The 14,479-nt window shown below is 40.7% G+C and overlaps 2 protein-coding genes across 2 annotated transcripts in view; one reads left to right on the top strand and one right to left on the bottom strand.

The window, feature by feature from the left end:
• The window catches only part of LOC103984945 (UDP-glucose:glycoprotein glucosyltransferase), a 33,118-nt gene extending 32,584 nt beyond the window's left edge, over positions 1–534 (top strand). The window contains exon 36 of the mRNA XM_009402529.3: positions 15–534. Within this exon, the coding sequence (XP_009400804.2) occupies positions 15–176 (162 nt within the window). The 3' untranslated portion in view covers positions 177–534. The remainder of the gene's footprint in view (positions 1–14) is intronic.
• Positions 535–773: 239 nt separating this feature from the next.
• Positions 774–2,638, bottom strand: LOC135638189 (pentatricopeptide repeat-containing protein At4g25270, chloroplastic-like). The gene has a single exon (XM_065151197.1). The coding sequence runs from the start codon at positions 2,505–2,507 to the stop codon at positions 891–893; it is 1,617 nt and encodes a 538-aa protein (XP_065007269.1). The 5' UTR covers positions 2,508–2,638; the 3' UTR covers positions 774–890.
• Positions 2,639–14,479: the final 11,841 nt, after the last annotated feature.

Raw genomic sequence — 14,479 nt, 5'->3', positions numbered from 1 at the left:
CTATTGTGATATAGGGCGCTAGGAGAATAGTTCCTGAGTGGGTTGATTTAGATGTGGAGGCACGACAATTAACTGCAAGAATTTTAGGTGAAGAGGTTGACTCCAATGAACCAGTTACTTCAACATCACTGCCGCCTGATGGTCCGCAGAACAATCATGAAAAAGATGAGTTATGATTGGATGAGACTTCCTTTTTCCACAATAACTTCTCGAGACACAAATTCCATATCTAAGCACAGACGTGATCGGAACCAAATGGCATCTGAACTAGTGGATTTTGAGAGTGAGAGACCCCTAGAGTTCTAGTATACATGCATCACACATGTAGATGCTGATTTATTTACCAATCCTTAATTATATTTAACTGATGTTTAATTTGCATAAGGAAATTGTTCATTAGCCATTGTAAAATTTTGACATTGAAACTCTTACCCTTAAGTTGAGGGTCTGTGTATCGGTATTGATAGGAAACACTAGTTTCTTTTCATTTTCTCCAATCTCCAAAGTACTTAAGAATTTATTTCACTATATCAAGATCCTTTTCTCTTACAAAGTAGCCATAATATTACTTCACTTTGTTATTTTGCCACTCGATACACTCCTTGCCGTTAGCTGCTTTAGTTTAAAATTGTACATGTGGTAACATAAAGAAATTTTATTGCAAGGATATCTTTTCTTTTTCTTGTCTGGTAGCAGCATTGTGTGAAAACCTATAATTATCTTTATTTGTTCTTATTGCTGCAATTGTGTCCTCATTGATTGTGAAACCGAGATTAAAATAATAATAAAAGAATTCTAATATTAGGTGACTAAAAATTATAACTGATTTGGTAATGCATGGCAGGTCGAAGTTTATATGTTTCACAGCAAGTGAACACAACAACAAATACTTACTTGAGCGACAATGAAGATTCTGATGATTCCAGTCCTCTCTCCTCCATCATTCTTCTCACTCTGTCTACGTCCTCCCTCCTTCCGGCGTCCTGGTAAATCATCATCAAAAGCTCGAAGTTGTGCTCGTTGTCGGGCTCCAGCTCAAACAATCGCTCCGCTGCAACCTCGGCTGTGCTGACTTCTCCGTGCACTGAACAGGCAAAGAGCAGCGCCCCCCATACCGTCGGCCCCCCATCGAATGGCATCCGCTTCGATATGAGCTCGTAAGCTTCATCAATGTACCCCGCTCTCCCCAACAAGTTCACCATGCACCCGTAGTGCTCCATCCCGGGCTTCATCTTGTACCTCTGCTCCATCTCGGCGAACAACCTTTTCCCCTCCTCTACCAGTCCCAGGTTCCCGCACGCCGACAGCAACGACACGAACGTGACTCGGTCCGGTAGCACCCCCGAGTCCTCCTCCATCTGCCGAAACATAGCGAGCACGCGATGGTCCCTGCGGTGCGCGCTGATGATAGCGTTCCATGAGATCAAATCCCTCTCCGGCATCGACTCGAAGATCAACCGCGCCAGGTCCGGTCTGTTCTGCTCCGAGTACATTGTGATCAGAGAGTTCGTGACCGATAGATCCCACTCGAGCCCCCGGCGGATGACCCAGCTATGAATCTGAAGCCCGAGCTTCTTCGTGCCGGTGAGCCCTGATAACATACCCGAGATGGTAATGGGGTCAGGTTCGATCTCAGCTCGAACCATTCCTCTGAAAAGTTTCAGCGCCTCCGGCAGAAGCCCATGCCGGATGTAACCCATAAGCATCGAATTCCAGGACACCGCATCCCGCTTGGTTATATTGTCGAACGCCTTGCGCGCTTTCAGGATGTCGCCGCACTTGGAGTACATGTCGACGAGCGCGTTGAGCACGAAGACGTCACTGCCGAATCCGGAGCGAACTGCATGGCGGTGGACGGCCTCGCCGTGGCGAACTGACCGGATTCCAGCGCACGCCTTCAAAACCCGGGGGAAGGTGTACTCGTCGGCCTCAACGCCATCTTCCTCCATCTGATAGTATAGAGCCATGGCATCCTCGTGGAGGCCCAGCTCGGTGTACCCCGAAATAAGCGAGTTCCAAGGAAACGCGTCGGTCTTGCTTCGTTGCGGCATTTCATCGAAGATGCGGTGTGCTTCTTCTACTTGGCCGCAAGTAGCGTACAGACGGAGGAGCTTGGAGGAGAGGGCGGCACTGCGGCGGAGGAGGGCGCCGGGGATGAGGAGGCGGAGGCGCGCGCCGTGGCGGAGGGAGCGCATTTGGGCGCATGTCTCGAGGAGGGAGGAGAAGAAGGAGGGGTCGAGAGGGACGCCGCGGGCGAGGGCGGTCTCGAGGTCGTCGAGGACGCGGTCGAGGGCTTCGGCTCGGGTGAGGCTGGTGGGAGCTGCAGGGAGGGAGAGGAGGAGGGGAGTGGGTGGCGGTGATCTGCGGCTGGTGATGGTGGTTTCATGTCGTTGGCGCGGGTTTTGGCTGCGAAGGAGGTTATTTCTCCTCCTCCTCGTGCTCTTCTTCTTGCAGGAGGTTGGTTCTGTGAGAGTGGTGGCGGTGGAGGAAGAAAGCAGAGCATACATGCCGGTTTCTGTTGTAATTAACGCCGTGACGGTTGTTGAGAAGAGGCATGCAGGGTTCCGCTTGTTTTGAAAGGAAAACAATTAATTTAATTAAATAAAAAGGAAAATATAATTAATATAAGATATATATATACAATTATATTTTTTATTATATCCATTAATTGAAACTTATTAGGGTGCAGGAGTGATCGAGGTGGCTCCACGGTTGGAGCATCGATCTCTCGAGGCATCATTTGTATTAAGATTGATTTTGGGAGAATTTTTTGACTTGATCTCTATGACATTTAAAGAACTTAATGGGTATGCTTTTTTTTTTTTTTTTTGGAAGAAAGTCCCATAACGTTTCATAGATGATCAGCTTTTATACTTGACCTCGCTGGGAAAATATATAACTACTCTATTGTTCCCCGCTTGGCATTTTGTCCACTTGGGCATAAGGGGAGATAGCTTTGAAAGGTTTGTCTTGGACTCTTATCCACATAAGCAGATAAGTGGAGGTTGACCGACCTTTTCCTATCGAATGAATAATATATTTCCTATTATTCGAATGAATAATACATAAGCAGATAAGTGGAGGTTTCTCTTGGCTTTCATGTGGTGCTTATATGTCGAATGAATAATATATTTCCTATCACTTACCCATTTGACAGACCCATTTGCGCATTTCGAGCTTGAGTCAGGTTTTCTCAGTTTACATGTCTTGGGCACATATCGCTTTACAACTTCGTTGTGGTATATTTCTCTTTGCGTGGGATAAGTTTTCCCGACTTAAGCATCTTGGACACATTTTGCCTTGGGCTTCGCTATAGTAGATTTTTTCTTGATGCGAGTCGGATTTCTCGACTCACGCATCTCAAGCACATTTTGGCCTATGCTTTCATCGTAGCGAGTTTCTTCTAATGCAGAATGGTTTTCCCACTTCAAGGCATATTTTGTCTTGGGCTTTCGTTATAATAGATTTCTCTTGGTGCCGGTCGGGTTTTTCTAATATACACCTCGGACTTATTTGAACCATGCCTCTACCATAGTAGCTTTCTTCTCACACGGCTCGGGTATTCCTGACTTATACAACTCGAGCACATTTTTGTCTGTGCCTCCATCGTTGTGGATTTCTCTTCACGCGGGATGGGTTTTCTCGACTTGTGTGTCTCGTGCATATTTTGCTCTATGCTTTTGCTATAGCGGATTTCTCTTAGCATAGGTCGAGATTTTCCAAGTCATGCATTTTAGACACATTTTGGCCTGTGCCTCCATCATGATGGATTTCTCTTAGTGCGGGTTGGGTTTTTCGACTCACATACCTCAGGCACATTTGGATCGTGCCTTCGCCATGATAGATTTCTTTTTATGCGAGTTGAGTTTTTCTGACTCGCATCTCAAGCATATTTTGAAATATGCCTCTATCATAGTGGATTTCTTCTCAAGCGGGTCAGGTTTTCCTAACTCACGTGTCTTGAGCACATTTTGGCATGTGTATCCTCCGTGACAGATTTCTCTTGTCAAGGGTCCAGTTTTTTCGACTTATACGCCTCGGGCACATTTGGACTATGCCTCTGTCGTAGTAGATTTTGAGTCATTCCTTCACCATGGAAGATTTCGAGTCCTCCTTCCACCATAGTAGGCTTCAAGTCCTTCCTCTATCATGGCAAATTTTGAGTCCTCTTACCGTGATAGGCTTTAAGTCATTCTCTAATGAGTATATGCACTATATCTTTAGTGTCCCCGCACGAGCAACTATGAGACCAATCGTCTCTATATGGATGAGTACACAGCACACCAGTCTATCTGATTATCTTGACACCCCTCTTGAATAACGTACGACTATGATTATTTATGGTCTGTGTTTAAAGGTGAATCAGTCTCATTATCATGATCTCATCATGATCTGATTCATATTGTACAAATCCATGGACATCATAACATATGCAACATATAAGATAAAATGATAAAAAATTAATAAATAATAATAAATAAAAAATATGTGTGTCGTGTCACATATGTCATCACTCACGTGATTAGCTTGTAGGGCACATATGACTAGCATTTGCTTCACCGGCTAAGTCTTGGAAGAGATGTTCATGTGGTGTTGGGTCATGTTCGTGTCGATTCCAAGAATGTCTCTTAGTGACTATGTAAACACCTCGACGTTCTTTTCGAGAAGTGTTGCCCTAACCTTAACGACTTAATCGTGATGAGTATTATATAAGGGTGCCTCGATCAGGGACTCCATTGACTCTGGATGTGGGAGGGACTTGGCGAAATGTCGAGGGTCCATTGACGGTGCCTCGGGCTAGGCATTCTTTAGTAGGGATTCTATTGTTAGATAGTACTGGTATGACTCCCTCGAGTTATTTCTTAGTTCTCCGACACTAATCCTAATTGAAAATTTCATCATCATGTGATAGGTTGGCACCACTACTCTCACCCTGTTGAGCATGGATCGACCTATGATCATGTTGTACACCAAAGGGATGTCTGCTATCATAATTTTGGTTATCATTGTTTTAGAGTAGGGCTCATCCCCAAAAGTGACATGAAAGCTTATAATCTTGAGAGAGGAGACGGAGTCTCTAGCACATCTCGTTAGTGAAATAATCATAGGGGTGAGATCGTTAGTCGAAAGCCCAAACTTTTAAAAAGCATCAAAGTAGTGAATATCGATAGAGCTGCCTGTGTTAATAATGACCCTCTTCACATAAGCCTTAAATATCCTCATAAAGACTACCAAGTCTGTTGAATCTCGTATTTTGATGATGAAACCACTTGATATGTGTTTATGTTTTAATCTTCGTTTTGAGTGACGCAGGATGCTTCGATCAGGATGAGATAATTAAAGCAGAAAAAACCATATTGTGCCGGAGGAACATGTCAGAAGATTGGACGTCGGGCTGATGGATCGGTCGACGTATCGATAGAAGGCTTCGGGCCATGGACTCGGGCATCGGGCCAAGAAGAGCGAGTGTTGTACCAAGGATATCGGAGTTGTGGAGTCAATTGGCCGATAGAGTAATAGGCCGTAGGAGAGGACGATGCGCTGAATAATCGGACAAAGCGTCGAGGGACCAATGACATGCCGGACAACTTGGTTAATTGCTTAGGATTAATTATCTCGATCGAAGTTTTGTTTTAAGTGTGCAGGATTAATTACGATGGAAGTAAGACATGCAGCAAGAGTTGCGCCGGAGTCAAGACCATGATCACGTTGGGAGTTCGAGAGTTCGACGGAAGTCCGGACGATCGTCGGAGGTTCTACGAGAACAAATCCGAGAAGTTCAGGAGCTTGCCAAAGAAGCTCGTCGGAACTCGCCAAGTGGATCGTCACAAGTTCAGGAGTTTGCCGGAAGTCCGTCGGAGCATCGCCAAAGGTTCATCGGATGTTCGTTGGAAGTTCGCCGGAAGAAGCGATTGACGTGTCAGAGCAAGTTGCAGTAAATGTCTTAAGAAATATCGTAGTTAGCATGTAGATTAAGTTAGGAATGAGAGGTGATCCCATTAACTTAATCTGGGGGCAATTGGGCCCTTGATAGATCCAAATTGGGTCGAATGGATCAACCCATTCAGACCAGAATTCCTACTAAGCGGTGGCACTGCCCAGGAGATAGTCTCCCAAGAAAGCTGGGTGGTGCAACCGCCCAGGTCAGGCGGTGGCACCGCCTAGGCTCAGTCTCCGAGCGAGACTAGGCGGTGGAACCACCTGAGCTCGGTCTCCGAGCTCTGCCAGGCGGTGCAATCGCCCCTATCAGGCAGTGGCACTGCCCAGAGGCTCAGTCTCCAAGCTGCCAGGTGGTTGTATCGCCTCAGTCAGGAGGTAGTACCGCCAGGACCCCAAAAATCCGGGAAAAGATATTTTTGAGCTCCAAATTCAAACTAGTTTGGGGCCTATATATACCCCACCCTTTCCTGCATGAAAGGGCACCGAAAGCTTGATCTTACTCTGTGATTTTAGAGCTCAAAAGTGTTGTAAAATTTAGAAGTTCTCCTCCCTCTTTTCTTTCAAGTTTTGATCTTTCAAGAGAGGAGAGAAATTTCTGTAAGGGTTGTCTCTTAAGCCTATCAAAAGGAGTGAAACTATAAAAGGGTGGTTGGCCTTCGCCTATTGAAGGAAGGCCTATAGTGGACGTCGGTGACCTCATCGGTGGAGGAAGCCAAAAGTGGATGTAGGTCAAGATTGACCGAACCACTCTAAATCTCGGTTTGCATTTACTTTGAGCATCTTATCTTTACTGCAAACCTCCTCAGTAGCTTACTGCCTTCTGCTCATTTATGAACGTATTTCATAGTTAAGTATTTTTCGAATCGGCGTTAAGATAGAAATCCGAATCGCCGTTACTACAAACCTCCTCTTAGTGCTCTTGATCCTAACAATTGGTATCATAGCTCGGTATTTCTCATTTCGGATTTACTCCCGAGAGAAATGACTCTTCATGGCTTTCGAGAGGGTTTCTCGGTTGTTCGTCCACCGTTGTTTAACGGATTGGACTACACTTATTGGAAAACTCGAATGAGAGTTTTCTTGATTTCTATGAATTTGGATTTATGAAATATTATTGAAAACGGTTTTCAACTTCCCTCTAAGTTTAGATGAACGAATGATCAGATTTGGAGAAGAAGTATTTTTCTTTAAACGCAAAGGCTATGAATGCCTTATTTTGTGTTTTGGATAAAAATGAGTTCAATCAGATTTTTACGTGCGAAACAACTTTTAATATTTGGCACACTCTTGAAATCACATACGAAGGCACTTCTAGAGTTAAAGATTCGAAAATCAACTTTTTAATGCATGATTTCGAGCTTTTTCGAATGAAGCCGAGCGAAACCATTGTTGACATATACACCCGTTTTACGGATATCGTCAATGGTTTAAAAGCTCTTGGCAAATGTTTCTCGAATTTTGAACTTGTTAGTAAAGTTTTACGATCACTTTCTAAAGCTTTGGAGTCAAAAGTAACGTCAATATAAGAAACAAAAGATTTAAATATTTTTTTACTTAAAGAACTAATCGGTTCATTTATGACATATAAAATGGTGCACAATGCACATGATGAATATGATGAACAAAATCATCTTCCAAAGAACAGGAAAGATTTGGGACATAGAACATTTGAAGACCACTCGAGCATAAGCTCAAGTGATGGTGAACAAGAACTACTCACTAATAAATTTAAAAAATTAATAAAGCGAGAATTGAAGAACAAAAATAAACTTAAAAAGAATGAACCTACTTGCTTTGAATGCAAGAAGAACACAAAGGGGGGGATGAATCGAGCTCCTCCAAAGACGATGAGAAAATCAACAAAGGCGAGGTGACAAACTACGCCTTAAACGCATTTAACGATGAGGTAATCAAAACCCCCTTAATTTATTTCAAAATTACATAATGCTTCCCATAATGCATTTTCTTTTTTTTAGTATAGAATTAATTTTCTTAAAAATTACATGTTTAAATAATAAAATAAAAATACAAAAATTATGATCATGCTAGTAGTTTTGAAAATAATCATGAAAAATATATATTTTATGATAAACAAACAAAATAATTTTGATTGAAAATATGAAATTATGCTATATGTGGTAAAGAAGTAATAATGTGTATCACGTTGATTTCCATTGTTATTTCTCGATTTTGATTAAATAAAGTCATGTTTGGTTTGAAGAAATACATAATGATGTAATATTAAATATTTTGATACCATGATTGACAATTTTATGCATGAGATTTTAAGTTATACATGATGATAAGAATGTGTTATTTTCATGAGTGTATTTGAAAAACATGTGGCAAAACCATGTCTGAATGCATGAAAGTGTTAAATTTCATTTTCGGATTTTTTTGATCCTAACAATTCATTTTTGAGAATCTATTAATCTTGATGGTTTTATGATGAAATTCATTTTTCGATCCTAAATGTTGATGCATGTTTTTATTTAACATAAATGAAAAAGTATGCTAACATGAAATCAATCACTTAAAATGAAATACTTAAAAAAAAAGAGAAAATATATTATAAATGAAATCATGAATCTACTTATATTATGAATTTTGTGAACCATAAAAGTGATTTTGATGATTTGAATTTGAAATGAGTTTGATCAAAATCATGATATTGATTTCTTGGAATAACATGAGATTACCTTTGATGATCATTTTGATTATTATGATTCATGGAATTCTGGATTCATGGTCTTACATTTGTTTATGAGATGATTGAAATCTTTATACCTTTGAATTATTCGCTTCTCCTTTCAATTTTTGAATTTATGCATGTTATATGTCAAACATTTGAAACCATGTTTTGGTATCATACATATCTAAGAAATGTTGATTTGACAAATTGAATGAGTTGAAAATGAATGATGATTTTTCTCTTGAATATAACTTGTGATATTTTTGATTTCTCGACATTCGATACATGAGATTTTATTATGAATCAAATTTTTTCATTAATCGATCTTCTACGATTCTATTTGATATTTTCTTAAGAGGAGATTTTCTAAATGAATCATGATTTTTTCTTGTGAGTTCTTGGATTTATTACTTGATTTTCTTTTAAAACAAGATCTCTTCTTTGTACTCCTATGATTTTTCTTGATATTTTATTTAAAGAAAATATTTACTATATGAATCATGTCTTTTGGTATTCAAATGATTTTATCCTTCATGACAGGATTTCTTTGTATTGATGGCTTGTATGGCTTGAAATGTTTTGGAATGATGCATGCAATACTATGAATTTTCCCTTAGATAAAAATGCATGCAATACTTTAATTTTTTAAATAATATGAAAATCAACAATTATCATTTTCTATTAGAATGATGATTTGGAATCATGCATTAATGATGATTTTATATTTTATGATTTGGTATGATGCATGCAATGATGAAATATTCATAAATTTGAAATGATGCATGCAATACTTATGACAATGATGTACATGATGTATGAATGCTTTAAATGATGAATATTTGGTATCATGATCAACATGTTGATAAATGCTTAAAAATTTTAATGTTTGAGTCTCATGTATGATATGCCCATTAATGATGATTGATTTATTTTTCGGTATCGTACATGAAAAATAAGATTTTTGAAATTGTGTATGTCTTAATTTGAATATATAATGATGCACAAATAAGATTGATACTTACCTTTGTCATAATCTGAAAATTGATATAAGGGTGTTCCCTTCTTTTTGACAATGATAAAGGGGGAGCAAAAATTTCTAGTGTGGACATCATGAAAAGAGGCAAACTAGCTAGCTTGCACAATTCAAGACAAAAGCAAAAATTACATTTCTCAAAAGAGAAGAAATTGCTATCTTGAACATCACCGATAATTGCTAGTTTGAAATCTCAAGAAAATGCAAAAATGTTCTATTTTGCCTATCTCAAGATGCTAAACATGCTAAACTTGCACTTTGCAACGAAAACAAAATTGCGAGCTCAAACATCGCAAAGGAAGCAAAAATTTACTAGCTTGCAAACTTGCATATTTCAAGAAGCAAGAGTTGCTTTCTTGAATATCACTAAATTGCTAGCTTGCATGTTCTAAAATGTTATAACATTGCTAGTTTGCATGATGTAGAACTTGATATCTTGAACATTACCAAAAGTGCTATCTTGTATATTGTAAAACTTGCATATCTAAAACTTGATAGCTTGAATGTTCTAAGAATGATGTAACACTTGCTAAATTTTCTAGCTTCAAAACTGTATGATGATAAAACTTGATATTATATTTTTCATGCAATGAGTTAAACTTATATTCCAAACACAAGAATAGTTGGACTTCTCCTTTTTGTTGATGACAAAGGGGGAGAAGTATGATGTTATGCATAAGTACATAATGACATGTTGTAGGTATTCATGATGAATATTTCAATAACTTAAATTCAGTTTGAATTCAAGGTTCTATCAATATAACATATTGATAAGGGGAGTTTGTTTAAATTCCGGGAGTTAAGTTTAACTCCGTCATCAAGTAGTTGTCACCATCAAAAAGGGAGAGATTGTTGAATCTCATATTTTGATGATAAAACCACTTGATATGTGTTTATGTTTGAATCTGCGTTTTAAGTGACGCAAGATGCTTCGATCAGGATGAGACAATTAAAGCAGAAAAAATTATATTATGCCGGAGGAACATGTCAGAAGATTGGACGTCGGGCCGGTGGATCAGTTGACGTATCGACAGAAGGCTTCAGGCCATGGCTCGGGCATCGGGCCAAGAAGAGCGGGTATTGTACCAAGGATATCGGAGTTGCAGAGTCAACTGGCCGATTGGGCAATAGGCCACAGGAGAGGACGATGCATCGAATAATCGGACGAAGCATCGAGGGACCAATGACATGCCGGACAACTTGGTTAATTGCTTAGGATTAATTATCTCGATCGAAGTTTTGTTTTAAGTGTGTAGGATTAACTACGCTGGAAGTAAGACATGCAGCAAGAGTTACGCCGGAGTCAAGACCATAATCACATTGGGAGTTCGAGAGTTCGACGAAAGTCCGGACGGTCGTCGGAGGTTCTGCGGGAATAAATCCGAGAAGTCCAGGAGCTTGCCAAAGAAGCTCGTCGGAACTCGCCAAGTGGATCGTCGCAAGTTCAGGAGTTTGCTAGAAGTCCATCGGAGCATCGCCGAAGGTTCGTCGGAAGTTCGCCGGAAGAAGCGATCGACGCGTCAGAGCAAGTTGTAGTAAATGTCTTAAGAAATATCGTAATTAGCATGTATATTAAGTTAGGAATGAGAGGTGGTCCCATTAACTTAATCTGGGGGCAATTGGGCCGAATGGATCAACTCATTCGGACCAGAATTCCTACTAGGCGGTGGTACCACTAGGGTCGGCGGTGGCACTGCCCAGGAGATAGTCTCCCAAGAAAGTTGGGCGGTGGCACCGCCTAGGCTCAGTCTCCGAGTGAGACTAGGCGGTGCAACCGCTCTTGACAGGCGGTGGAACCGCTTGAGCTCGGTCTCCGAGCTCTGCCAGATGGTGCAACTGCCCCTATTAGGCGGTGGCACCGTCCAGAGGCTCAGTCTCCGAGCTGCCAGGCGGTTATACCGCCCTAGTCAGGAGGTAGTATCGCTAGGACCCCGGAAATTCGGAAAAAGATATTTTTGAGCTCCAAATTCAAACTAGTTTGGGGCCTATATATACCCCACCCTTTCTTGTATGAAAGGGCACCGAAAGCTTGATCTTACTTTGTGATTTTAGAGCTCAAAAGTGTTGTAAAGTCTAGAAGTTCTCCTCCCTCTTTTCTTCCAAGTTTTGATCTTTCAAGAGAGGAGAGAAATTTCCGTAAGGGTTGTCTCCTAAGCCTGTCAAAAGGAGTGAAACTGTAAAAGGGTGGTTGGCCTTCGCCTATTGAAGGAAGGCCTCTAGTGGACGTCGGCGACCTCGTCAGTGGAGGAAGCCAAAAGTGAATGTAGGTCAAGATTGACCGAACCACTCTAAATCTCGATTTGCTTTTACTTTGAGCATCTTATCTTTACTACAAACCTCCTCAGTAGCTTACTGCCTTCTGCTTATTTACGAACGTATTTCATAGTTAAGTATTTTCCGAATCAGCATTAAGACGAAAATCGATTTTATCGTACGAACGCGATTTTAATCGTCGAAAGTCTGCTGCACTAATTCACCACACCCCCCCCCCCCTCCCTCTCTTAGTGCTCTTGATCCTAACAAAGTCATCATCATAGTTTAGGTCGAGATACTCTATTTCTTCTTCCTTAAAGGTTATTCTGAGTCATCTTGGAACTTTGAGTACTTCTCGATGGTAGCTTGAGCATAGGCTTTATGACCCGAGGAGTTGTCTCCTCCCGAGGCAGGTCCACCATTGATGATATTGATCTACCTCTCCATTGGCCTTAAAGTTGGGGCGAAGGTTTCTAGTGCCTCTGGAAGAACCTCTCGAGATGATTCTGATGAATAAGTTATTTGATTTATTCCTTTAAATCATGAGAGTCTTTTATGTCATGGCCATAATCGTAGTGGAAATGATAGTACTTAGATTTGTTCTTCCTCTTCGATAATATTCTCATCGATCGAGAGTCTTTCATAAGCCTTTTTTTTATTTATAAAATGATTTTGGTTCTAGTCATGTTCAAGAGAGTCGACTTAAACCTTAGGTGAGGTAGCTCAGGTTAGTCTTTTCTTCTTCATTATGATAACCTTGGGGTCGGGGCTAATGGTAGTCACTCTTGTCTCAATCTTTTGTGCATCTCCTTGTGCTTATTAGAGACTATTACCTCCATGGTAATATATTGGTTGGCTCTTTAGAGTGCCTTTCCATCAATGATTAGGAAAAACAAGAGGGCTTGAACCTCACCATGAAGGTCTATATTGCAAGTAAGGGTTGAGCTTCTGGTATGCCTCTTGTCTCATTAGTGAATCAAGCGATGAAGTTAAAGAGTGTTTCTTCCTCCCTTGCCTGAGTCCAATAAGCATTGCCACTAATGGCCTTGAGTGCATATTCCTAAGGAAGCAGAGCTCAAACTCCTTTGCAAGTTGAGCATAGGAGCTAATTGAGAGTGACTTTAAGCTAGTGTATCATTCCTATGTCGGGACTCTCAATATTATTATGAAGGTCCAACACATCATGGTGTCTAAGGTGTCACACAGTGACATCTAGGCACGAAAGGCGGTAGTGTGCTCTATCAGGTCGGCACTACTATTAAAGGCCTCTAGCGATGGAAGGCCAAAGTTTATTAGGATTGACTCATCTTGGATATTCTGAGTGAATGAGGATCAACCCATAGTAGGATCGATCGGACTTTCCCTTTTGGATTGCTAGAACTCTCACCGCATCTCTTCAAGCATTTGCCATGGTTGAATTCTCAATAAGTCATCCATCAAATCTATTGAGTGGGTCTCAAATTCGGGTGGAGCAAGGCAATGGTGTGATGATGCATTGTATTCCACAGTTAAGGAATATGGCACTCCCTCAATCGATAGTTCTATGGGCCTTGGGCGATTCTGAGATGCTGGCACTATGTCGGGCAAGGGAATCCTTATGATAACTGGAGCTAGTGGCAGTTGATGCACTAATTATGATCGAGATGGTGGCATTACTCGTTGGGCAAGAGTGGGGTGATGCCTACATCATATTTGTTAGTGTCTGCATCTATTGGGAGGTGTCTAGGAATACCTCAGCAAGAATAAGCAAGTGGCTTAAGGTCGTACTTGGGGGTGAAAGGCTCAAGTCATTAAATAGGCTCCAGTATTGCACTGACGTTTAGGTCAAAGTGGATGCATCCACATATAGGAAGAATAACAATTATCCCCCTTAGTAAAAGTATTATGAGTCAGGGGCAAGGCCTCATTGTTGGACCATTTGTTGGGAGGATTAATAGGTGGATGTTCCTATGAAATCAGGCCCTCATAGCACTAAAATGTGAAATCATCATCGACGTTTGAGTCAATCCAATGTTATCTAAACCCAAGAGCATAAGAGTATCTGAGGTGGCTCTGATGCGGGAGTATCAAGCCCCTAAGGTGCCATCTGCTCTAAGACCGATGTCGGAGAAAATTTTCTAACTCAATCTCTTCGATGTTCAAGTTAGTTACTGACAATTTAGTGAGTGTGGATTTTTTTTTTACTAGAAGAGAGCCCTACAATATCTTATCGAGGATCAGCTTTCATACTTGATCTTGAAGGGGGACAAAATTTGTAATCGCTCCAACGTCTTCTTCTTAATGTTTTGTCCATATAGGGGACAAGAGGGAGATAATATGAAATAGTCTATTTTGAACTCTTGTCCATGTGAACAAACTGAGTTAAGATTGACTTGGATTTTTTTTTTTTTTCCAACGTGGCTTCCATGTGATGCTTATATGGTACCCTATTGGATGAATAGTTTGTTTTCGATAAAAACCTAAATTTATTTTCTTATTTTTTCCGTGACATTTTGTTAAGCTGTGATATCCAAGTTCTTTTTTATACGTTTTGTGAAGCAATAAAAAAGTGTCCTCTTTTC

Source organism: Musa acuminata, chromosome BXJ3-5 (genome assembly GCF_036884655.1).
Source record: "Musa acuminata AAA Group cultivar baxijiao chromosome BXJ3-5, Cavendish_Baxijiao_AAA, whole genome shotgun sequence".
NCBI classification, from domain to species: Eukaryota; Viridiplantae; Streptophyta; class Magnoliopsida; order Zingiberales; family Musaceae; genus Musa; species Musa acuminata.
This window is presented reverse-complemented; position numbering and strand designations above follow the sequence as displayed.

Excerpts from the sequence above, each read along its gene's own strand:
- LOC135638189 (XM_065151197.1), bottom strand. The coding sequence starts at position 2,507 with ATGTATGCTCTGCTTTCTTCCTCCACCGCCACCACTCTCACAGAACCA.